The sequence below is a fragment of the Oncorhynchus mykiss genome, chromosome 5, assembly GCF_057628025.1.
Source record: "Oncorhynchus mykiss isolate SJ-2025 chromosome 5, ASM5762802v1, whole genome shotgun sequence".
Classification (NCBI taxonomy): domain Eukaryota; kingdom Metazoa; phylum Chordata; class Actinopteri; order Salmoniformes; family Salmonidae; genus Oncorhynchus; species Oncorhynchus mykiss.
The window spans coordinates 65,377,702-65,403,154 of record NC_143026.1 but is presented as its reverse complement, the minus strand read 5'-3'; the positions used below and the strand labels follow the sequence as shown (position 1 = coordinate 65,403,154).

General features: G+C 46.1%; 1 protein-coding gene across 2 annotated transcripts in view; it reads left to right on the top strand.

Moving 5' to 3' along the window:
* The window catches only part of ssbp4 (single stranded DNA binding protein 4), a 131,469-nt gene that overhangs the window by 65,066 nt on the left and 40,950 nt on the right, over window positions 1-25,453 (top strand). For both annotated transcript variants that reach the window (XM_021603840.3, XM_036978055.2), the window contains exon 5: window positions 20,772-20,861. In XM_021603840.3, coding sequence (XP_021459515.3) covers window positions 20,772-20,861 — 90 coding nt within the window. The remainder of the gene's footprint in view (window positions 1-20,771; window positions 20,862-25,453) is intronic.

The window sequence follows — 25,453 nt, the reverse complement described above, 5'->3', positions numbered from 1 at the left end:
TTTCCACATGTATTGCTTAGTTTGTCTAGATTCCAATGTTAGCTAGCTGCTAGCTAGCTGCGCTAATGTTGCTATTTTGTAGAAAGCCCTTACTGATTCTAGCCAGATGGCCACAGATAACTAACTAGCAAGATGACGAAGAAACAATTTAACTTCACTCTACGTAATCCCATACTGCCAGTCCATAGCCAAATGTTTAGCTGAGGTTAACATATACGCTATCCAGCACAACATAGCTAGCTAAAGACATTGCACTAACTAATCCATAGTGATTTAATAATCATGTCAATTCTAGAAACCGTGGTTAGCTAGCTTGTATTTAGTGTTGTGTGCATTGCGTCTGTGCACTCAGCTGGCTACCATCCTACATTGCATATATATATATATATATATATATATATATATATTTTTTTTTAAAACCTTTATTTAACTAGGCAAGTCAGTTAAGAACAAATTGTTATTGTCAATGACGGCCTAGGAACAGTGGGTTAACTGCCTGTTCAGGGGCAGAACAACAGATTTGTACCTTGTCAGCTCAGGGGTTTGAACTTGCAACCTTCCTGTTACTAGTCCAACGCTCTAACCACTAGGCTACCCTGCCGCCCCAAATGCGTGACTGGCTCATGACATTTAACCGTGGATGTACGGAAAAATCTGCAATTTAAAAAATAAAACATTTTTGTCACTCCTGTTGGTTCCCCCATGTGGTGGTTCGTGCTCTCTGGTTGGCTAGAAGCCAAGTTGTTGGCCACTGAAGAGCGTTGCGATTCAATAAGTAGAAACGGCAGGTTTGTCGCTATTGGGTCGGCACGCAGCAGGTACCGCTTTTGTTTTAGCAAGGGAAGGAACGGCCTCCCACTGTGATAAGTACCTATCGGCAGTGAGATTCTCAGTGCGTTTCATGCTTACTGTCTCTTCCTTTTCAAAGTAAAAGACCCAATGTTCTGGGTGATGGTTTTGCGTTACCTTGGTTATATGTGCTGTGTCTGCCAATTCTGCTTGGGCTGAAAGATCTCTTTCATTGATGAAGAAAAGATGGAAGCCTTGACTTCTGAAACATCACCATGATTTTGACGTGATATGTGACCACAAACCAAGGAATGTCTCTGGTTCGACAGAGCTTATAGGAAACTAACTTCTGTAGCCCTTGAATGTGGGCATTCTTGAATTAAAATCATTAGGGTTGTTTCCATCAGGGCTGGGCGATATGGCCAAAATGTAATATCACAGTGTTTTGCTCATTTTTGACGTTATTCAATGGTATTTGATGTTTCTGAATAATAAAAGTTCTAAATATGCTTTATGGGTAGGGCATGACCCTAGGATGGCAACAAATGAATTCTAAGTGGTTTTAATGGGCTTTCTCCATTCTGATTGCTTCATACTGATTTAACCAAACTCAAACCACAAATGATAGGACAAAACTGACAGTGAAGTAGTCATTTGTAGAACATTGCATAGGAATCTAAATCCTATTTTGTAGCCTCTAACTCTGGTACTCAACCAATGGTTGCCATTTGAATTGGTAATTGTTTAATTCCAGAATTCACTTCCAGCATTTGAATAAATGTCTTAATTTCCTGCACTAATTTGTTAGCTACGCGCAGTATCACTTTTCTTTTGTCTTACTATGCCTATATTTCATCCCAAAATATTTTTCTTGGCAGAATAATTATTTTCTTCTTTGACTGTGCATTTTTGGCTTATTTTCACCACTAGGTGTAGTTGACCAATTCCCGGGGGATCTTTATTTGGCAAGATTGCCCTCAAAGCTCGCAGTTCTCAGCTGTTTCCTACTGCCGATAAAAAAAACTGATTGCCATCATTTTTTCAAGTCATTACTGAATTATTTAATGTAGCAAATCAAACATTCAAATACTAGAAGTTAAAGTAAAAATCCCAACTGGTCCATGAATGAATACCAGTGTATATTTTTTTCCAATTTACTACCCAGCCCTAGTTTTACATTTCACCGTTTTGAATTTAATCTAGAAATGAACACTTCTTCAATTATATTATGTTGTGCTATAAATGAACACATGTTCATGAAAACATTCTAATCGATCTAGCAAGATTAAACTGAAAGCAAATAACGCCAATGATTCCAAATGATCTAGATGGGTTGGTTGTTTAGCAACAAAACTGACACGCGTGCAACTATGGGACAAACTTAGATTGTTGACATGTAAACTATATTTCCTCTCCAAATGTTTGAAAAGATTTGCACAAAGATTTGCACAATGAGCACGTGTTACCCCTCAAATATACAGTTGTTGGTGAGCTAGCTAGCAATTTGGCACATTTAGCATTGACAAGAAATCAGTCAAAACACTTCAACACAAGGCATGGTGTCAAGAACAAGATATAAAACTAGCTGGAACCACCCACAATTCCCCACATGGCAGCTTCTTGTCATTGTTGCTACAGGGCCTTCAGAAAGTATTCACACTGCTTGACTTTTTCCACATTGTTGTTCTACAGCCTGAACTTAAAATGGATTCAATTTAGATTTTGTCACTGGCCTACACACAATACCGCATAATGTCAAAGTAGAATTATGTTTTTACAAATGTTTACAAATTAATAAAAAATGAACAGCTGAAATGTCTTGAATCAGTAAGTATTCAACCCCTTTGTTATGGCAAGCCTAGATAGGTTCAGAATTTAAAAAATGTGTTTGACACGTCACAAGTTGCATGGACTCACTCTGTGTACAATAATAGTGTTTAACATGTTTTTTTTTTTTTAAACATTTTATGTAACCTTTATTTAACAAGTCAGTTGACGGCCTACCCCGGCCAAACCTTACCCGGACGATGCTGGGACAATTGTGCGCCACCCTATGGGACTCCCAATCACGACTGGTCGTGATAGAGCCTGGATTTGAACCAGGGTGTCTCGTGACACTTCTAGCACTGAGATGCAGTGCCTTAGACCGCTGTGCCACTCGGGAGCCCAAGTGACCAACTCATCTCCGGATGTGATCCAGGTTGCATCACATCTGGCCGTGATTGGAAGTCCCATAGGGTGGCGCACAATTGACCCAGCGTCGTCCGGGTTAGGTTCTGGCCGGGGGAAAGGCCGTCATTGTAAATAAGAATTTGTTCTTAACTGACATGCCTAGTGAAAGGTTAAATAAAAATAAAATAAAATCATATCTCTGTACCCCCACACAAACAATTACCTATAAAGCCCCTCGGTCAAGCAGTGAATTTCAAATACCAATTCAACCACAAAGACCAGGGAGGTTTTCCAAAGGGCACCTATTGATACAGTGCCTTGCGAAAGTATTCGGCCCCCTTGAACTTTGCGACCTTTTGCTACATTTCAGGCTTCAAACATAAAGATATAAAACTGTATTTTTTTTGTGAAGAATCAACAACAAGTGGGACACAATCATGAAGTGGAACGACATTTATTGGATATTTCAAACTTTTTTAACAAATCAAAAACTGAAAAATTGGGCGTGCAAAATTATTCAGCCCCCTTAAGTTAATACTTTGTAGCGCCACCTTTTGCTGCGATTACAGCTGTAAGTCGCTTGGGGTATGTCTCTATCAGTTTTGCACATCGAGAGACTGACATTTTTTCCCATTCCTCCTTGCAAAACAGCTCGAGCTCAGTGAGGTTGGATGGAGAGCATTTGTGAACAGCAGTTTTCAGTTCTTTCCACAGATTCTCGATTGGATTCAGGTCTGGACTTTGACTTGGCCATTCTAACACCTGGATATGTTTATTTTTGAACCATTCCATTGTAGATTTTGCTTTATGTTTTGGATCATTGTCTTGTTGGAAGACAAATCTCCGTCCCAGTCTCAGGTCTTTTGCAGACTCCATCAGGTTTTCTTCCAGAATGGTCCTGTATTTGGCTCCATCCATCTTCCCATCAATTTTAACCATCTTCCCTGTCCCTGCTGAAGAAAAGCAGGCCCAAACCATGATGCTGCCACCACCATGTTTGACAGTGGGTATGGTGTGTTCAGGGTGATGAGCTGTGTTGCTTTTACGCCAAACATAACGTTTTGCATTGTTGCCAAAAAGTTCAATTTTGGTTTCATCTGACCAGAGCACCTTCTTCCACATGTTTGGTGTGTCTCCCAGGTGGCTTGTGGCAAACTTTAAACAACACTTTTTATGGATATCTTTAAGAAATGGCTTTCTTCTTGCCACTCTTCCATAAAGGCCAGATTTGTGCAATATACGACTGATTGTTGTCCTATGGACAGAGTCTCCCACCTCAGCTGTAGATCTCTGCAGTTCATCCAGAGTGATCATGGGCCTCTTGGCTGCATCTCTGATCAGTCTTCTCCTTGTATGAGCTGAAAGTTTAGAGGGACGGCCAGGTCTTGGTAAATTTGCAGTGGTCTGATACTCCTTCCATTTCAATATTATCGCTTGCACAGTGCTCCTTGGGATGTTTAAAGCTTGGGAAATCTTTTTGTATCCAAATCCGGCTTTAAACTTCTTCACAACAGTATCTCGGACCTGCCTGGTGTGTTCCTTGTTCTTCATGATGCTCTCTGCGCTTTTAACGGACCTCTGAGACTATCACAGTGCAGGTGCATTTATACGGAGACTTGATTACACACAGGTGGATTGTATTTATCATCATTAGTCATTTAGGTCAACATTGGATCATTCAGAGATCCTCACTGAACTTCTGGAGAGAGTTTGCTGCACTGAAAGTAAAGGGGCTGAATAATTTTGCACGCCGAATTTTTCAGTTTTTGCTTTGTTAAAAAAGTTTGAAATATCCAATAAATGTCGTTCCACTTCATGATTGTGTCCCACTTGTTGTTGATTCTTCACAAAAAAAATACAGTTTTATATCTTTATGTTTGAAGCCTGAAATATGGCAAAAGGTCGCAAAGTTCAAGGGGTCCGAATACTTTCGCAAGGCACTGTACATGGGTAAAGATAAAAAAGCAGACATTGAATATCCCTTTCAGCATGTTGAAGTTATTAGATGGATGGTGTATCAATACACCTAGTCACTACAAAGATTTATTTAAAAAAATAAAAAGTCAGTTAAGAACAAATTCTTATTTACAATGACTGCCTACCCCGGCCAAACCCTGACAAGGCTGCCCTATGGAACTCCCAATCACGACCAGTTGTGATTTAGCCTGGATTCGAACCAGGGTGTCTGTAGTGACGCCTCAAGCACTGAGATGCAGGGCCTTAGGCTGCTGGGCCACTTGGGAGATACAGACGTCCTTCCTAACTCAGTTGCTGGAGAGGAAGGAACCCGCTCAGGAATTTCACCATGAGGCCAATTGTGACTTTAAAACAGTTACAGTTGAATGGCTGTGATAGGAGAGAACTGGGGATGGATCAACATTGTAGTTACTCCACAATACGAACCTAATTCACAGAGTGAAAAGAAGGACGCCTGTACAGAATGAAAAATATTCCAAAACTGCAAAACATTTGGCAAAGAAATTTACTTTATGTCCTGAATATAAAGCATTATGTTTGGGGCAAATCCAACACATAACTGAGCACCCCTCTTTATGTTTTCAAGCATGGTGGTGGCTGCATCATGTTATGGGTATGCTTGTCATCGGTAAGGACTAGGGATTTTTTTTAGGATAATAATAAACGTAATGGAGCAAACCACAGGCAAAATCCTAGAGGAAAACCTTGTTCAGTCTTTCCAATAGACACTGGGAGACAAATTCACCTTTCAGCAGGACAATAGCCTAAAGCACTTGGCCAAATATACACTGGAGTATCTTACCAAAACAACATTGAATGTTCCTGAGTGACCTCGTTACAGTTTTGACTTAAATCGAATAGAAAATCTATAGCAACTTGAAAACTTGACAGAGCTTGAAGAAGTTTTAGAAGAATAATGGGCAAATAGTGTACAATTCAGGTGTGCAAAGCTCTTAAAGACTTACCCAGAAAGACTCACAGCTGTAATCGCTGCCACATGTGATTCTAACATGTATTGACTCAGGGGTGTGTTTACTTATGTAAATTTAGATATTTCTGTATTTCATTTTCAATACATTTGTTAAAATGTATTGCACTTTGTCATTATGGGGTATTGTGGGTCGATGAGTGAGATTTTAAAATATATTTAATCCATTTTGAATTCAGGCTGGAACACAACAATATATGGAATAAGTCGAGGGGTATGAAGACTTTATGAAAGCACTGTATCTGACCATTCAGAATCATAACAAAGCACTGCTTCCTGCACCATCGGTGCGTGCACATCATTTTCATAACAACCATACAGTGCTTGCTGATGTGGCTGAAATCTTTCCAGTGTTTGCGTTACCTGCAGAAAGGCTGTGATATGCAATGCACCATGTTTATGTGTAGTTTGGCAGGCTGCCGCCTCGGCTCTAAGTGAACATGGCTAGTAAACTCTGCGGGAGGGGGGGGGGGAGAGTGAGAAGAGGGGGAGGAAGTGGAGAGGAGAGGAAGAGGCACTCAGAGTGACTGGAAGAGAGGGGGAGGAAGTGGAGAGGAGAGGAAGAGGCTCTTAGAGTGAGGGAGAGTGACTGGAAGAGAGGGGGAGGGTCTCATTGGCTGGATGGGCTGCCTCCCTGTGATCACTGACATACAGTGGGGCAAAAAAGTATTTAGTCAGCCACCAATTGTGCAAGTTCTCCCACTTAAAAATATGAGAGGCCTGTAATTTTCATCATAGGTACACTTCAACTATGACAGACAAAATGAGATTGTAGGATTTTGAATGAATTTATTTGCAAATTATCGTGGAAAATAAGTATTTGGTCAATAACAAAAGTTTATCTCAATACTTTGTTATATACCCTTTGTTGGCAATGACAGAGGTCAAACGTTTTCTGTAAGTCTTCACAAGGTTTTCACACACTGTTGCTGGTATTTTGGCCCATTCCTCCATGCATATCTCCTCTAGAGCAGTGATGTTTTGGGGCTGTTGCTGGGAAACACGGACTTTCAACTCCCTCCAAATATTTTCTATGGGGTTGAGATCTGGAGACTGGCTAGGCCACTCCAGGACCTTGAAATGCTTCTTACGAAGCCACTCCTTCGTTGCCCGGGCGGTGTGTTTGGGATCATTGTCATGCTGAAAGACCCAGCCACGTTTCATCTTCAATGCCCTTGCTGATGGAAGGAGGTTTTCGCTCAAAATCTCACGATACATGGCCCCATTCATTCTTTCCTTTGCACGGATCAGTCGTCCTGGTCCCTTTGCAGAAAAACAGCCCCAAAGCATGATGTTTCCACCCCCATGCTTCACAGTAGGTATGGTGTTCTTTGGATGCAACTCCGCATTCTTTGTCCTCCAAACACGACGAGTTGAGTTTTTACCAAAAAGTTATATTTTGGTTTCATCTGACCATATGACATTCTCCCAATCTTCTTCTGGATCATCCAAATGCTCTCTAGCAAACTTCAGACGGGCTTGGACATATACTAGCTTAAGCAGGGGGACACGTCTGGCACTGCAGGATTTGAGTCCCTGGCGGCGTAGTGTGTTACTGATGGTAGGCTTTGTTACTTTGGTCCCAGCTCTCTGCAGGTCATTCACTAGGTCCCCCCGTGTGGTTCTGGGATTTTTGCTCACCGTTCTTGTGATCATTTTGACCCCACGGGGTGAGATCTTGCGTGGAGCCCCAGATTGAGGGAGATTATCAGTGGTCTTGTATGTCTTCCATTTCCTAACAATTGCTCCCACAGTTGATTTCTTCAAACCAAGCTGCTTACCTATTGCAGATTCAGTCTTCCCAGCCTGGTACAGGTCTACAATTTGTTTTCTGGTGTCCTTTGCCAGCTCTTTGGTCTTGGCCATAGTGGAGTTTGGAGTGTGACTGTTTGAGGTTGTGGACAGGTGTCTTTTATACTGATAACAAGTTCAAACAGGTGCCATTAATACAGGTAAGGAATGGAGGACAGAGGAGCCTCTTAAAGAAGAAGTTACAGGTCTGTGAGAGCCAGAAATCTTGCTTCTTTGTAGGTGACCAAATACTTATTTTCCACCATAATTTGCAAATAAATTCATTAAAAATCCCACAATGTGATTTTCTGGATTTTTTTTCTCATTTTGTCTGTCATAGTTGAAGCGTACCGATGATGAAAGTTACAGGCCTCTCTAATCTTTTTAAGTGGGAGAACTTGCACAATTGGTGGCTGAGTAAATACTTTTTTTGCCCCACTGTATTTAGACTATTAATTGAGGAGGGGGAGCATGTCTCCATGAATATAATCCTGGGTGTTGTGTTGGATCTCTGTTGGTATGTGTCCAAACGCACTAGAAGGAATAAACATCTTTAGCAGTGCATGCACACGTGTTAACGTATCCATTTCCAGTAGGCAGCAATGCACAGTGTCACAGAGAGATTGAGTGAGTGGGGGAATTGTAGAGAGGGCAAAAGGGCGGTTGATACTGAATCATCAAAACCAGAAGTTGAAAAAAAAAAGGCGCAGTGATTGAGGAGAGGAGGCACAGAGAGGGGGTCGCAGCACTGCTTCAGCACAGCCTGTGGGGGTTGGGAGGCCCAGGGGAGGGAGGGTGCCTGGTGGGGGAGGGGTGCTGGTAGAGGGGGTAAAACACTGAGGAAACAGCTCAGAGAACAAACCAAACAGGAGTGAACCGTAAGCATGTTTCACTCCTGCAATGAATACTCTCCACTAAGGAGTCTATTAGGCTTCTTAGCCAACTCCTGGAGCCCCTCTCACATCAAAAGGAGGGATCTCTCTTTCTCTCTGAGGGAGCATGATAGTGGTATTCTCTCTTTTTTTAATCCTTTATTTAACCTGGCAGGCCAGTTAAGAACAAATTCTTATTTACAATGACGGCCTACCCTGGCCAAACCCCGGCGACGCTGAGCGAATTGTGCGCCTGGAATCGAACCAGGGTCTGTAGTGAAGTCTCCAATACTGAGATGTAGTGCCTTAGGCCGCTGCGTCATTCTGGAGCCCTTAACTCGGGAGCCCCTCTAGTCTCACTTATGTGGGGTGAGGCTAGTGGATATATTTATTTATGGCGATGCTGGTGTGAGTTAGCCCGCTTACATGTTAATGAAAGTGAGAAACATTACCACGGGAAACCTTATCACTGCCCCCTCTCTCCTCCTCTTTTCCTCTCGTCCCCCTTCCTTCAATACGATCATCCTGCAAGGTAAATATTTACCCGATAGTGTCCAAACGGCAGTTGGTCAAGCCCAGGAAGTGTTGGGTGCTGGCTGTTTGGTGTGTGTGTGTGTGTATGTGTGTGTGTGTGTGTGTGGTGTTTTCCTGCATGTCTCTGTGTTGTGTATTCTAGTCCAGCCCCACCACCAGCCCAGTGAACTCTACTAGGTAGAGTGAGTATGCTGCGGCTGTTTGTCTCTCTCCAACCTGTGGTCCGGGGGATGCTGGCCAGGGTGGGTGGACAGAGACGTGGTTTATGACCAACACAAATAACTCCTGCCTTTTACTCAAATAGTGCTCTGTGGTTGCTGGTGACAGAGACATTTTATGACAGTGCGTGTGTGTGCCTGGTGGTGCGGCACACAGAACAGTTTGAATTCCTTGAGTTCTGTAATGGCTACGCAGGCAGGTGATGTGACAGAGCGAGAGGGAGAAAGCTGTTCTGTTTCTCAGCTCTCCTCCCCTGTATTCCTGAAAACGAATTCACTCAATTTTTTACCCTCCTATCTCCCTTTATCCCATCTTATCCTTATCAGTTCCAAACTACAGCCGTGCCAGCATTCCCTCACTCTTACACTTCGTCCCCTATGTGTCCACACTCTCCTGCAGTCGTTCTTGCTCCCTCACTCGCCCTCTGTTCTGTAGCTCTCTGCTCTTTTTCTCTCTCTGCTTCCTTTCTCTCTTTTCTCTCCTATCTTTCTATCTCTCCTCCCTCGTTCATTCTCTCTTTGCCCCAGGCCCTCAAAGGTTCAGGCAGCTCCACAGACCCTCCATTGTCTTGGGAATGCGGTTGCTGCCCCCCCCCCCCCCCCCCCCCTCTCCGACAGCAGCTCTGGGTGCTGTGCTCCTGGGTCCTGGTGGCCACAAGGTTACTGACTCTGACCTGAGAAACAGCACAGAGACCTGGAGAGGGAGGTGTGTGGGGTGTACAGCGGGACATGTTGGCGCTGCAACCTTTGTCTTAGTGCGCTGAAAAGACAGCTGCTGTTTATTAGAAGGTCCCACGTTTGCCTTTTTCTCATGAACTCCTTGTCTCAATCCTGTTCTCTCTAGCTCTGTTGGTCCTTAAAGTATATGTTCACACACCTACTAGGTCATTTCCACTTGGGACAATAGCTTTCTAAAATGCATGTGCATTGTGGTTGAGCACAAGAAAATGAATACCTAGGCCTTTTTTTGTGTTCGAAAATGGCTTTGTAAGGTTAAAGGTGGAAGACTCTGAAGTGCGTCCCTAGTACAGATGTCATAGTAACACTGACGTGAGACGGTCAATACAGCTAGCGCCCCCACTGTCCTCACAATAGATGTTCCCCACGTACTAACACATCCTCACAGGTGTACTATTATGTATATGAGCTGAGGGTTAGTCAACAAAGGACTGGTGCCTCTGTTGGGGGGGAACTGGTGCTCCTGAGTGAAAGGTTGGCCCCCGCCCCTCTGGATTTGGAGGGGTGGCCTGGTCCCCAGGGAATGCCCTTCCTGCCAGTTAGGCCCGTAATACTCCCCATCTGAAATAGGGTGTCTAGACTGGAACTGGATCAGACTGGACTAACTGGGACCGTTTTAAATGTCTCAGCCTTAAACACGCCCCTCAACCCCAATCTATCTCCCTCCCAATTTGTGTATGTGTGGCTTTGTGCAGTTGGAGAGGAGTACTGTATTAGCATTCTCAGATAGCACAGTCAACAGGCCCGAGTTGCTGAAAATGGCCACAACATGCAAGTGATACTAACACCGCCGCCTCCGAAAGTAGCTCTCAGAAACCACACGGTTGAGAGGACTGCTCTCGCCTCTTCCCCTTACCTCTCTCTGTATTCTATATTGACAAAGCTCATTTGACTATTTTACCACATTAGCAGGAATAATATATGGTAATTATTTTATTGTTGCGAGCAATAGACGTCTCGTTTAGGCTTTTACGGTCCAACCATGTCGCCTTTGGCGTCGTGGAATGTGTGCACCTCTCTAACTTTCCTGCTCTTTCTTTCTCTTTCTTTTTTCCCTCTTTTTCCCTCTCTCTAAGCCTTCCTTCCCTCCCTCCCGCTAAAATAAAATGCAGTTGTACAGGGATAGTAAGAGAAAAAGAGCGAGAGAGGGGGCGGGGTGTTGGAGATATTGGTAACCAGGCTGCCAGAAAGTCTTTTCATTTTTAATAAGTCCCATAGGAGGTCTTGCCCATAAAATGTATTATATTATGAAAACCTTCTGGCCAAGATGGGTACTGGGATCCCGGTTTGGTGCTACGCTGGCCCTTTAAGTGTTGGAGAGAGAGGCAGTATGTCTGAGTGAGGCCTATAAAATGAGCTCTTTGATCAGGCAGCCTGCAGGTAAGGAACAGTGAATCAGAACTGCTGTGATGATCTCATTGACAGACAAGGATTATACAGTTCATTCAGGCTACACTAACTGATGTGTGTGTCTGTGTGTGTGGTATTCAATGCTGGGATGCTGTACTTGTTGGAGATGGTGTTTTAATTTATATTGTTTATTGTTTGATTGTTACCGGGGTTTCGAATTGCGTCATGACTTAATTTTGAAAAACCATACACGTACCATTCAAGCAATATACTGCCATTCAGACTGAAGTCTTTCTGTCTGTATGTTCCTCAGTCGATACTCAGTGTGTTTCTAGAGTCCCTATCAGAGCAGCCCGGATCGGTGGTAACACCTGTGTGAAAGCAGCTGTAAAGGATGTAAAGGAGAGGTGGAGATCAACATCAGACACTTGCTGAGCTACACACACAATGGAGTCTCCTAGCGCCAGCCACCCTATTCCCTAATTAGTGGCATTAATAATCTTCAATTAGTCGTGTGTGTGTGGCTGGTGGCAGTCAGAAGACAGGAAGGAGCCTTGTCCTTGTTTAGACTGGAGCTCCATCATGGCAACTTCCTCTAGTGGCTGACACTGGCCTAATGAGGGGAGGAAGAGGAGGAGTGCTCACCGTTCTTCACACTATGGGGTGGGGGGGGGGGGTTTTGCGCAGGGTTTGCTGTCCTCACCCCTTAGTAATTAAAGAGCAGGGCCAGCGGGGGGACCTGTGGAAGGCGGTCAGTGGAATGAACAGCAGGACATCCTCACCACTGGTCATTAACATCTGACACTGCCAATAAAGGCCTCCACAGCCGTGTGTGTGTGTGTGTGTGTGTGTGTGTGTGTGTGTGTGTGTGTGTGTGTGTGTGTGTGTGTGTGTGTGTGTGTGTGTGTGTGTGTGTGTGTGTGTGTGTGTGTGTGTGTGTGTGTGTGTGTGTGTGTGTGTGTGTGTGTGTGTGTGTGTGTGTGACAAGGCCAAGCAGAATCCGGACACGTGTTGCACCCCACTCACGCGTGTTTATGTCAGTTTCACTTAGGTGTAATTTAACCCTGACACACACGCAGGCTGGGAGAGGTAGCTGCTCCTAAACGCCAACGCAACGAGACTGGAGAGAGGTGTGTTTGTTGTTTTTACACCTGTAATGTACCACACACATCCCCAGAGAGTCTGTCACATGTTAACCCTACCAAGAACATTCACACACACACTATCATCTCATTCATTACTAACTGCCTGTTGGGCTGCTCTACCACTACCGCACATAAATTAGCCAGACACTGACAGATGCACGCTGGCACATTGATGGTTATTGTATGTGTTTGTCTGCTCTCAGCACAAGTGTCAGCCAGTTATTATATCTGCATCAGTGTGTCTGTGATGGGGAGACTGCAAAGCAGCAGGAGCCAAAGCAGGTGCTCCAGGGCAAGATGGGTGGCGACAGTTCCCCAGACCGCTCACAGGGCTGCCTGGGAGGCAGCTGGAGACTCCAGGGGCCCTGATGTGGGATTCTGACGAGGCAGAGGTGTGGGGAGGGGTCTGGGGATTGGGTTGGACGAGAGGGGCGAGGGGGTTCCCTCTTCCCTCCCTGGCAGATTTGTTTACTGGTAATTAATTTACCTGATTGACACAACAGCTGCTGGAGCAGTGGGATGAAAGCAAGCGGTGTGCTGAGCCGGCCTCCCCTCTCCACTTGTCATGGAGGGCTTTCCTGTGTAGCCAAGTCTGGAGTCAGGTTCCTGAGTTCCTGCACAACGCAGCTCCCGCTCTCCCATTGATTAAAAGGCACATCTGTCAGCCAGCAGCCTCTCCAGCTAATCTTTAAGGAGTTGACTTCAGTGACAGAAAGATTGGAGCATTGACACTGGGACTGAAGAGAGGAGCAGAGTGGGAGAGGGAGGAGCAGAGAGGAGGAGGAAGGGAGGTGATGACAGGCAGCAGTCGCGTGGCCACGAATTCAGTGGTTGGTCCATGGAAATTGACTGAGGCTTTCCAGTCCCAACCCATGCAGATGCACAGCCAAGCAGTCTGTCTGCCAGCTACACTCTGTTCTACTGACTGCTACTATGGTCTCACCGCTGGCCCAATGTATGGCTACACACACACACACACACACACACACAGCACCCTCTATCTGAAATGATTTTATTCCAATCTGTCTGGAGCCTCTCACACCTACTCATTAACCCCAGATTTCTTTCTTCTAAATCCTCTCATCTTCCAAAAAACCTCAACTAGGACTTCTTAGTATTACCATTAATGACCTCAGCCAGTCTGCTGTTCATCTCCAGCTCTGATATTCATATTGTTCCTGTAGCAGGAAGAGACCAGATGTAGCATGGGTGAATAATGTAGGTTTAACACAGTGGCTAAATCCACTCCTGGACTGTGTTTATAGCAGTAGTGTCTGCAGGAGTCGAGCAGTCTCTCTCTCTCTCTCTCTCGCTCTGTGTTTGTGTTGTGGCCAGCCAGCCAGCCAGCCAGCCAGCCAGCCAGCAAGTGATCTGTGTTTCCCTGCTTGTCTCAGAGCAGATAAGACTGGATCTATTACCCCCTGGAACCCAGGTCCAGATCAATGGGGCAGATTGCAACGCTCACTCACTGTCTCATGTCCAGCTAGGCAGCAGGATGGATACTGATAATTAAACAGCGGTAGCTAATTACTTCAGAGTGCTCACAGAACAATCAATGGGTTTGGGTTGGTTGTGTGTTCTTCTTAGGAGGAGATATAAATACAGACCCACTGGAAGGAACCATCATTGACTGTATTATTTATGGCTAGAGGGGAGGGGAGGGAGAGTAAGCAGGACGCAGTGCTACTGCTGCAGAAATACAGGAGAGAGAAGGAGCGGAGACAATGGTGTATAAAGGGTTAAATACTGTGGTGGTATTGTGTATCTGCGCATGTGTTTGTGTGCATGAGAGAGAGGGAGCTGGCGGTGGCAAACAGGCCAGCTATCAAAAGCCACAGGCTCCTTTAAACTCCATATCTCTCCCTCCCTCCCTCTCTCTGCTTCTCCCTCTCTTCCCCTCTCCCTCTCTTCCCCTCTCCCTCTCTTTCCCTCTCTCCCTCTCTCCCTGTCTTTCCCTCTCTCCCTGTCTTTCCCTCTCTCCCTCTCTTTCCCTCTCTCCCTCTCTTTCCCCCTCTCCCTCTTTCCCCCTCTCCCTCTCTTTCCCCCTCTCCCTCTCTTTCCCTCTCTCCCTCTCTTTCCCTCCCTCTTCCTCTTTCTTGCTCCCTGGCCAGGCTGATGATTGACGGCCTGAGGGTTTTAATGGGCACTAGAGAGCAAGAGCTGAGGTCGGGGTTGTCATGGCAACAAGGAGAACAGGCCTTTCGCTGCATTACCTGAGAGTGCAGTGGAGCCTTGCTGGCTGGCTGACTAGCTGGCTGTGTGAAACCGCCCCCCCCCCCCCCCCCCCCCCCCCCCCCTCCCCTCATCTCTCCTCCCCACCCTGAGCAGCCCAGCCAGCCGTCCATGTCCGCTTCTACTGACCAACCGGTCGCCTGCGCTCAGCTCAGCTACCCAGCATGCCACTGATCACACTGCAGATAATGCAGATGAGGCCACCTGTAATTCTCTCTGCTCAGACAGACTTCTGTCTCTGTTTCTCCATCTGTGTACATCTGTGTGTTTTAGCTGTGTGTGTGTGTGTGTGTGTGTGTGTGTGTGTGTGTGTGTGTGTGTGTGTGTGTGTGTGTGTGTGTGTGTGTAAGTTTGGACACACCTACTCATTCAAGGGTTTTACTTCAGTATTATTGTACAATGTAGAAAATAATAAAAATAAAGGCATCAAAACTATGAAAAAACACATGGAATAATGTAATAACCCAAAAAGTGTTAAACAAATCAAAATATATTTGAGATTATTCCAAGTCCCCACCCTTTGCCTTGATGACAGCTTTGCACACTCTTGGAATTCTCTCAGCCAGCCTCATCTGGAATGCTTTTCCAACAGTCTTGAAGGAGTTCCCACATATGCTGAGTACTTGTTGGCTGCTTTTCCTTCACTCTGTGGTCCTTCATCAGAGAAAATGACCTTACCCCAGTCCTCAGCAGTCCAATCCCTGTACCTTTTGCAGAATATCAGTCTGTCCCTGATGTTTTTCCTGGAGAGAAGTGGCTTCTTTGCTGCCCTTCTTGACACTAGGCCATCCTCTAAAAGTATTTGCCTCACTGTGCGTGCAGATGCACTCACACCTGCCTGCTGCCATTCCTGAGCAAACTCTGTACTGGTGGTGCCCCGATACCGCAGCTGAATCAACTTCAGGAGTCGGTCCTGGCGCTTGCTGGACTTTCTTGGGTGCCCTGAAGCCTTCTTTACAACAATTGAACCGCTCTCCTTGAAGTTCTTGGTGATCCGAGAAATGGTTGATTTAGGTGCAATCTTACTGGCAGCAATATCCTTGCCTGTGAAGCGCTTTTTGTGCAAAGCAATGATGACGGCATGCGTTTCCTTGCAGGCAACCATGGTTGAGAGGAAGAACAATGATTCCAAGCACCACCCTCCGTTTGTAGCTTCCAGTCTGTTATTCGAACTCAATCAGCATGACAGAGTGATCTCCAGCCTTGTCCTCATCAACACTCACACCTGTGTTAACGAGAGAATCCCCGACATGATGTCAGCTGGTCCTTTTGTGGCAGGGATGAAATGCAGTGGAAATGTTTTTGGGGGATTCAGTCCATTTACATGGCAAAGAGGGACTTTGCAATTAATTGCAATTCATCTGATCACTCTTCATAACATTCTGGAGTATATGCAAATTGCCATTATACAAACTGAGGCAGCAGACTTTGAAAATGAATATGTGTGTCATTCTCAAAGCTTTTGGCCACAACTGTACACACACAGGTAACTGCCAAAATAAAAAGTGTTTTGTTGAATGTGGTGAAAACGCTGTCTTAGGCGCCGCTCCAGAACCTCTCATAGGTGTTCATTTGGGTTGAGATCTGACTGAGACGGCCATGGAATATGGCTTACATTAGTTTTCATGCTCATGGCAGCAGCTAATGGGGATCCATAATAAATACAAATAGCCATGGTAGCCAAAATAATGTCAAAAAATAATGGCCTACCTGCCATTTTTATACATGACCCTATGCATGATGGGATGTTATTTGCTTAATTAACTCAGGAACCACACCTGTGTGAAGGCAACTGCTTTCAATATACTCTTTTATACTCAAGTATTTCTATTATTTTGGTATATGTTTTGGTTGAACAATAACCGCCATCCAAAATGTCATGACCGTCAGAGCCCTACGTGACATAGACCTACCTGGAGTCTGGATGAGACAATAGTCTGCAAGGACAGTTCCAGTGTGCCGCCATCATACCTATTTTTGGTTCAGTCCAGTCTGTCTCCATGGCTCTTCCATTGGCTCGGCCCTGTTTAACATGTGGAGTGCGGCCGTGTTTGTTTCTGAGGGTTTTCTAGCTTTAACACGATGACAGTAGTGTGTAAATGGCACACGAGGCCAATCAGCCAACATGATGGCTTCACTGTACTGGACTAACCACTGCCATTGAGTAACTACGTGCTGACAAACTCTGTTAACCACCTCCGCTCACTCACTCCCCTCCCCTCTGCCCTCTCGCCTTTCACTCTGCTCTCCCACTCACTTCCCCCTCTCTCCTCTCTTTCCTTCTCCCACTCTTCTCTTTTTGTTGTTGTTGAAGCGGCAGAGAAAATGAGAATCCACCATTTATACAGTCACTTTTCTTTTCCCTGCTGAATAAAGCAGAATGTATACAGCCTCTGTTCAGTGGCACCTGGTTCAACTGTATGAAAACATCTTCTTTACTGCCATTATCTTGCAATCTCATCACACGTCTTTTATATACACTGAGGAGGAGAAGCTGTGTGTGTGTGTGTGTGTGTGTGTGTGTGTGTGTGTCATGGGCTGGCCCCTCTGGGTGTGTTCTGCTCCCAGTCCCTGACGGTGCCCGCGGGGCTTACGGCTTCACACCCTCACACCAGGGGTAGCAGCCATTGTTTGTGTGTGTGCATGTGCCGTGCCTTGTAGTCCCAGGGCCCGTTAGTGAGTTTCTGGGCCGAGGGGGGTCAGGGATGGAGGGGCTGTTTGCTCTGCGGCTGGCTGGGGGGAGGATCTGGTTACAGTGGGGGAGGGGGGGGGGGGCTCTGGGCAGCTGTGTAATCCCCTTCACTGGGTGCTGCCTGGTGAATAGACAGCCTGGGAAACACACAACAGACCCAGCCACTGCCTTACATACAGTACATACATTGGGGGAGGGGACTCCAAACCCCATTTAACTGCTTCGGTGAGATTTCACCAGAGCCAGACACATACTCCATCCCGGTGTTTTTATTTCCACTCAGCATAAATGTTCACAGATTCATAGACAGACAGATGCTTGTCTTTTTTTAATATCGCCTTAATGCGGCGACGGAGAACCAATCTGAGCCAGACATTCATGTTCCAGATAAACGTTACGCTGTAACTGAGTCGTTATTCTCCGCCAATTCCTCCCGCTGTCTGGAAACGCCAAAACCACCCAAAACAATCAATGTCTCGCTAATGTCCTTCCTCATGTTGAAAAAACACACCAAGCAGTGGAAGCTAGGCCACCTCAGACTCTTGTGGTGAAAGCCTAGACTTCTATAAATGCATTTTGTGTGTAGTATGACGTACAGTACGTGTTCAGAGTAGTGAGTGTGTATGACATACAGTATGTGTTGTATGACTTATGTGTTGTTCAGAGTAGTGAGTGTGTATGACCTACAGTATGTGTTGTTCAGAGTAGTGAGTGTGTATAACCTACAGTATGTGTTGTTCAGAGTAGTGAGTGTGTATGACGTACAGAATGTGTTGTTCAGAGTAGTGAGTGTATGACGTACAGAATGTGTTGTTCAGAGTAGTGAGTGTGTATGACCTACAGTATGTGTTGTTCAGAGTAGTGAGTGTATGACGTACAGTATGTGTTGTTCAGAGTAGTGAGTGTGTATGACCTACAGTATGTGTTGTTCAGAGTAGTGAGTGTGTATGACGTACAGTATGTGTTGTTCAGAGTAGTGAGTGTGTATGACGTACAGTATGTGTTGTTCAGAGTAGTGAGTGTGTATGACATACAGTATGTGTTGTTCAGAGTAGTGAGTGTGTATGACGTACAGTATGTGTTGTTCAGAGTAGTGAGTGTGTATGACGTATGTGTTGTTCATGGAATCATGTAGTAAACTATTTTTAAAAAACAAACATTTTAGATTCTTCAAAGTAGCAACCCTTTGCCTTGATGACTGCTTGCATGCTTGGGGTTGGTGTGTCGCTGCAGAATGCTGTGGCAGCCATGCTGGAACTGTCTATGGTATAGGGGACAATTACGTCCCACTTTGAGAAAAAAAACAGGGAAAATGCAGCGCGGCAAATTCAAATAATGATATAAAATCAAACATTCATTAAATCACACATGTAAGATCCTCAATTAAAGCTACACTCGTTGTGAATCCAGCCAACATGTCAGATTTTAAAAAGCTTTTCGGCGAAAGCATTAAGAAGCTATTATCTGATGATAGCACAATGTCAATAACATAGCGACACAAAACGCTGAAATAAAATATAAATCATGCATTACCTTTGACGAGCTTCTTTTGTTGGCACTCCAGTATGTCCCATAAACATCACAATTGGTCCTTTTTTTTTCAATGAATTCCATCCATATATACCCAAAATGTCCATTTATAAAGCGCGTTTGATCCAGAAAAAAACAGCTTACCAAAACACAACGTCACTACAAAACATTTCAAAAGTTGCCTATAAACTTTGCCAAAATATTTCAAACTACTTTTGTAATACACCTTTAGGTATTTTTAAACGTTAATAATCCATCAAATTGTAGACAATCTGTATTCAATACAGCAAGTAAACAAACCATGCTCCTTTTTACGTCTTGCGCAACTCTCAACAGTGTAACCTTGTTCCAGGATGTGCTTTTTCTTCGTTGCACAAATGAATAACCTCAACCAAATTCCAAAGACTGGTGATATCCAGTGGAAGTGGTAGGAACTGTAAAATGGTTCCTATCAAATATCCCTTGGAAAAGACAACAGAGTGGAACGGTCAGAGGCAAAAAAATAAAAATAAAAATTCTGAACAGTTAGTCCTCTGGGTTTTGCCTGCTACATCAGTTCTGTTATAGTTACAGACATGATTGAAACAGTTTTAGAAACTTCAGTGTTTTCTATCCATATCTACTAATCATATGCATATCATATATTCCTGGCATGAGTAGCATGAAGTTGAAATTGGGCACGCTATTTATCCAAAAGTGAAAATGCTGCCCCCAATACCTTAAGAGGTTTAAGTGTGCCTTGAATTCTAAATAAATCACAGACAGTGTCACCAGCAAGCACCCCCACACCATCACACCTCTTCCTCCGTGCTTCACCTTGATATCTGCATGTGGGGTTCCCATCTATTCTCTTACTCTGCGTCTCACAAAGACACTTTGGTTGGAACCCATAATCTCAAATTTGGACTCATCAGACCGAAGGACAGATTTCCACTGGTCTAATGTCCATAACTCGTGTTTCTTGGCCTAAGCAAGTCTCTTCTTATTATTGGTGTCCTTTAGTAGTGGTTTCTTTGCAGGAATTCGACCATGAAGGCCTGATTCACAGTCTCCTCTGAACAGTTGATGTTTAAATGTCTGTTTCTTGAACTCTGTGAAGCATTTATTTGGGCTGCAATTTCTGAGGCTGGTAACTCTAATGAACTTATCCTCTGCAGCAGAGGTTACTCTGGGTAATCCTTTCCTGTGGTGGTCCTAATGAGAGCCAGTTTCATCATAGTTCCTGATGGTTTTTGCAACTGCACTTGAAGAAACTTTCAGTTCTTGAAATGTTCCGTATTGACTGACCTTCATGTCTTTAAGTTATGATGGGCTGTTGTTTCTTTTTGCTTATTTGAGCTGTTCTTGCCATAATACAGACTTGGTCTTTTACCAAATAGGGCTATTTTCTGTATACCATCCCTACCTTGTCACAAATGCATTTCAGGTGACTATCTCATGAGCTTGTTGAGAGAATGCCAAGAGTGTGCAATGCTGTCAAAGGGTGGCTACTTTGAAGAATCTGAAATATAAAATATATTTTAATTTGTTGAACACTTTTTTGGTTACTACATGATTCCATATATGTTATTTCATAGTTTTCATGTCCTCACTATTATTCTACAATGTTGAAAATATAGAAAATAAATAAAAACCCTTGAGTGAGTAGGTGTATCTTTTGACTGGTACTGTATGTGTATACAGAGTTTTAATCTGTGTTTCAGAGTACTAAGTGTGTGTGTGTGTTTCCTTTGTGTTTTACAGAGTGCAGCCGCTGCCCCCAGTCCGGTGATGGGCAACATGCCCCCCAACGATGGCATGCCTGGCGGACCAATGCCCCCGGGCTTCTTTCAAGTAAAACCTCTTTCTCTCTCTCTTTGTCCATCCCCTCAAACCCACAACATGCTAAGCCTATCCCCCTCTCCACCTCCTTTTTTAAGTCTCTTTAGCTGACCTAATCCCTGTCCAGATCTCTCTCTCTCTGTGTCGGTCTCACTCTCTCTGTGTCGGTCTCGCTCTCTCTGTGTCGGTCTCGCTCTCTCTGTGTCGGTCTCGCTCTCTCCGTGTCGGTCTCGCTCTCTCCGTGTCGCTCTCGCTCTCTCCGTGTCGCTCTCGCTCTCTCCGTGTCGGTCTCGCTCTCTCCGTGTCGGTCTCGCTCTCTCCGTGTCGGTCTCGCTCTCTCCGTGTCGGTCTCGCTCTCTCCGTGTCGGTCTCGCTCTCTCCGTGTCGGTCTCGCTCTCTCCGTGCCGGTCTCGCTCTCTCCGTGTCTGTCTCGCTCTCTCCGTGTCTGTCTCGCTCTCTCCGTGTCTGTCTCGCTCTCTCCGTGTCTGTCTCGCTCTGGCTCGCTCTGTCTGTCTCTCTGTCTGTCTGTCTCGCTCTCTCCGTGTCTGTCTCGCTCTCTCCGTGTCTGTCTCGCTCTCTCCGTGTCTGTCTCGCTCTCTCCGTGTCTGTCTCGCTCTGGCTCGCTCTGTCTGTCTCTCTGTCTGTCTGTCTCGCTCTCTGTCTCTCTGTCTGTCTGTCTCGCTCTCTGTCTCTCTGTCTGTCTGTCTCGCTCTCTGTCTGTCTGTCTGTCTGTCTGTCTGTCTCGCTCTCTCTGTGTCTGTCTCGCTCTCTCTCTGTCTGTCTCGCTCTCTCTCTGTCTGTCTCGCTCTCTCTCTGTCTGTCTCGCTCTCTCTGTCTGTCTCGCTCTCTGTCAGTCTTGCTCTCTGTCTCTCTGTCTGTCTGTCTCGCTCTCTGTCTCTCTGTCTGTCTGTCTCGCTCTCTGTCTGTCTGTCTGTCTCTCTGTCTCGCTCTCTGTCTCTCTGTCTGTCTGTCTCGCTCTCTCTCTGTCTGTCTCGCTCTCTCTGTCTGTCTCGCTCTCACTCTCTCTGTCTGTCTCGCTCTCTCTCTGTCTGCCTCGCTCGCTGTCTGTCTGCCTCGCTCGCTGTCTGTCTGCCTCGCTCGCTGTCTGTCTGCCTCGCTCGCTGTCTGTCTGTCTCGCTTGCTCTCTCTGTCTGTCTGTCTGCCTCACTCTCTGTCTGTCTGTCTGTCTGTCTGTCTCGCTCGCTCTCTCTCTGTCTGTCTCGCTTGCTCTCTCTCTGTCTGTCTCGCTCGCTCTCTCTCTGTCTGTCTCGCTCGCTCTCTCTCTGTCTGTCTCGCTCACTCTGTCTGTCTGTCTCGCTCAGTCTGTCTGTATGTCTGTCTCGCTCGCTCTCTCTCTCTCTGTCTCACTCGCTCTCTCTCTCTCTGTCTCGCTCACTCTCTCTGTCTCACTTGCTCCCTCTCTCTCTCTGTCTCACTCGCTCCCTCTCTCTCTGTCTCGCTCGCTCCCTCTCTCTGTCTCGCTCGCTCCCTCTCTCTCTGTCTCGCTCGCTCCCTCTCTCTCTGTCTCGCTCGCTCCCTCTCTCTCTGTCTCGCTCGCTCCCTCTCTCTCTGGCTCGCTCGCTCTCTCTCTCTCTGGCTCGCTCGCTCTCTCTCTCTGGCTCGCTCGCTCTCTCTCTCTCTGGCTCGCTCGCTCTCTCTCTCTCTGGCTCGCTCACTCTCTCTCTCTCTGGCTCGCTCGCTCGCTCTCTCTCTCTCTGGCTCGCTCGCTCTCTCTCTCTCTGGCTCGCTCGCTCGCTCTGTCGCTCGCTCTCTCTCTGACGCTCTCTCTCTGACGCTCTCTCTCTGACGCTCTCTCTCTGACGCTCTCTCTCTGTCGCTCTCTCTCTGTTGCTCTCTCTCTGTCTCGCTCGCTCTCTCTCTGTCTCGCTCACTCTGTCTCGCTCGCTCTCTCTCTCTCTTCGGCTCGCTCGCTCTGTCTCGCTCGCTCTGTCTCGCTCTCTCTCTCTCTGTCTTGCTCGCTCTCTCTCTCTCTGTCTTGCTCGCTCTCTCTCTCTCTGTCTCGCTCGCTCGCTCTGTCGCTCGCTCTCTCTCTGTCTGGCTTGCTCTCTCTCTCTCGCTCGATCGCTCTCTCTGTCTCGCTCGCTCGCTCTCTCTGTCTCGCTCGCTCGCTCTCTCTGTCTCGCTCGATCGCTCTCTCTGTCTCGCTCGCTCGCTCTCTCTGTCTCGCTCGCTCGCTCTCTCTCTGTCTCGCTCGCTCGCTCTCTCTCTGTCTCGCTCGCTCGCTCTCTCTCTGTCTCGCTCGCTCTCTCTCTCTCTGTCTCGCTCTCTCTCTGTCTCGCTCGCTCTGTCTCTCTCTCTCTGTCTCGCTCGCTCTCTCTCTCTGTCTCGCTCGCTCTGTCGCTCGCTCTCTCTCTCTTGACGCTCTCTCTCTGTCGCTCTCTCTCTGTCGCTCTCTCTCTGTGGCTCTCTCTCTGTCGCTCTCTCTCTGTCGCTCTCTCTCTGGCTCTCTGTCTGGCTCGCTCTCTCTCTGTCTGGCTCGCTCGCTCTCTCTCTGTCTCGCTCTCTGTCTCTCTGTCTGTCTGTCTCGCTCTCTCTCTCTCTGTCTCGCTCTCTCTCTGTCTCGCTCGCTCTGTCTCTCTCTCTCTGTCTCGCTCGCTCTCTCTCTCTGGCTCGCTCGCTCTCTCTCTCTCTGGCTCGCTCGCTCGCTCTGTCGCTCGCTCTCTCTCTGACGCTCTCTCTCTGACGCTCTCTCTCTGTCGCTCTCTCTCTGTCGCTCTCTCTCTGTCTCGCTCGCTCTCTCTCTGTCTCGCTCGCTCTGTCTCGCTCGCTCTCTCTCTCTCTTCGGCTCGCTCGCTCTGTCTCGCTCGCTCTGTCTCGCTCTCTCTCTCTCTGTCTTGCTCGCTCTCTCTCTCTCTGTCTTGCTCTCTCTCTCTCTCTCTGTCTCGCTCGCTCGCTCTGTCGCTCGCTCTCTCTCTGTCTGGCTCGCTCTCTCAAATTCAAATTCAAATTCAAGCTGCTTTATTGGCATGAAAAACATTGTGTCAATATTGCCAAAGCAACAATGTATACAATATACATTGTAACAAAATTATAAATGATAGCAAATAATAATATAAAATGGTAGTAAATAATAATACAAAATTAAATACAAAAATAATAACAATAAAATGGTAACAGTCTACAGTAAACATTAATAATTATAGTAATAACAATAATAGTAATAATAAGTAAGTTACTGTTTACTATGCAGATGTTATTATTCAGTGTCCCTCAGGCTATGGCATGAAAATACATATTTGGCTGCAAGAGGAGCCATTGCTCCTTCGCCCATGAGTATTCTTAGTTTTTCCTCTGGGTTCAATTTGTAAAAATGTGGAATATATGTAGTCATTTCTGTGAATAATGAATCTCTTTGTGAGGAATATTTATCACAGTAAAGGAGAAAGTGCATCTCTGTCTCTACCTCCCCTGTCATGCAGTGACCACATACACGCTCCTCTTTGGGTAGCCATGTCTTTTTATGTCTGCCGGTTTCTATTGCCAATCGGTGGTCACTCAGCCTGTACTTGGTAAGGATCTGTCTCTGCTTCGTATCTCTGACAGAGTAGAGATAATCAGCCAATTCATATTCTCTGTTTAGGGTCAGATAGCAATTTAGTCGGCTTTGGGATTTTGTTTCGTTTTTCCAGTATTGTAAATATGATTCCTTTGATTGGTTCATGATTTTGCTTATTGGAATTCTTTCTTTTGAAGCAGTGCTGGCGTCAGCTTGGTTGGTGAGGTCCAACACCATTTGACTGAGAGGGCTCGTTTCTGGGCTCAGCTCTTGGGCTTGAAGTGCTTTAAATTGCAGACTCAAATTTGGACTTGAATTTAGATGTAGCCAAAATTTTAATGATCTTTTCTGTATTTTCATTATTACTGGAAAACTCACTCTCTCTCTCTCTGTCGCTCACTCACTCTCTCTGTCGCTCTCTCTCTCTTTGTCGTTCTCTCTCTTTGTCGTTCTCTCTCTCTCTGTCGCTCGCTCTCTCTCTGTCGCTCCCGCTCTCTCTGTCGCTCACTCGCTCTCTCTCTGTCGCTCGCTCTCTCTCTCTGTCGCTCGCTCTCTCTCTCTCTCTGTCGCTTCTTTGCTCTCTCTATCGCTCTCTCTCTCTCTGTCGCTCTCTCTCTCTCTGTTGCTCCTTTGCTCTCTGTCGCTCGCTCTCTCTCTGTCGCTCTCTCTCTCTCTGTCACTCGCTCGCTCTCTGTCGCTCGCTCTCTCTGTCGCTCGCTCACTCTCTCTCTCGCTCACTCTCTCTCTCTCTCTGTCACTCGCTCACTCTCTCTCTCTCTGTCTCTCTCTCTCTCTCTCTGTCTCTCTCACTCTCTCTGTCTCGCTCACTCTCTCTGTCTCGCTCACTCTCTCTCTCTGTCTCGCTCGCTCTCTCTGTCTCGCTCGCTCTCTGTCTCGCTCGCTCTCTGTCTCGCTCGCTCTGTGTCTCGCTCGCTCTGTGTCTCGCTCGCTCTCTCTCTGTCTCGCTCGCTCGCTCTCTCTCTCTCTGTCTCGCTCGCTCTCTCTCTCTCTGTCTCGCTCGCTCTCTCTCTCTCTGTCTCGCTCGCTCTCTCTGTCTCGCTCGCTCTCTCTCTCTCTCTGTCTCGCT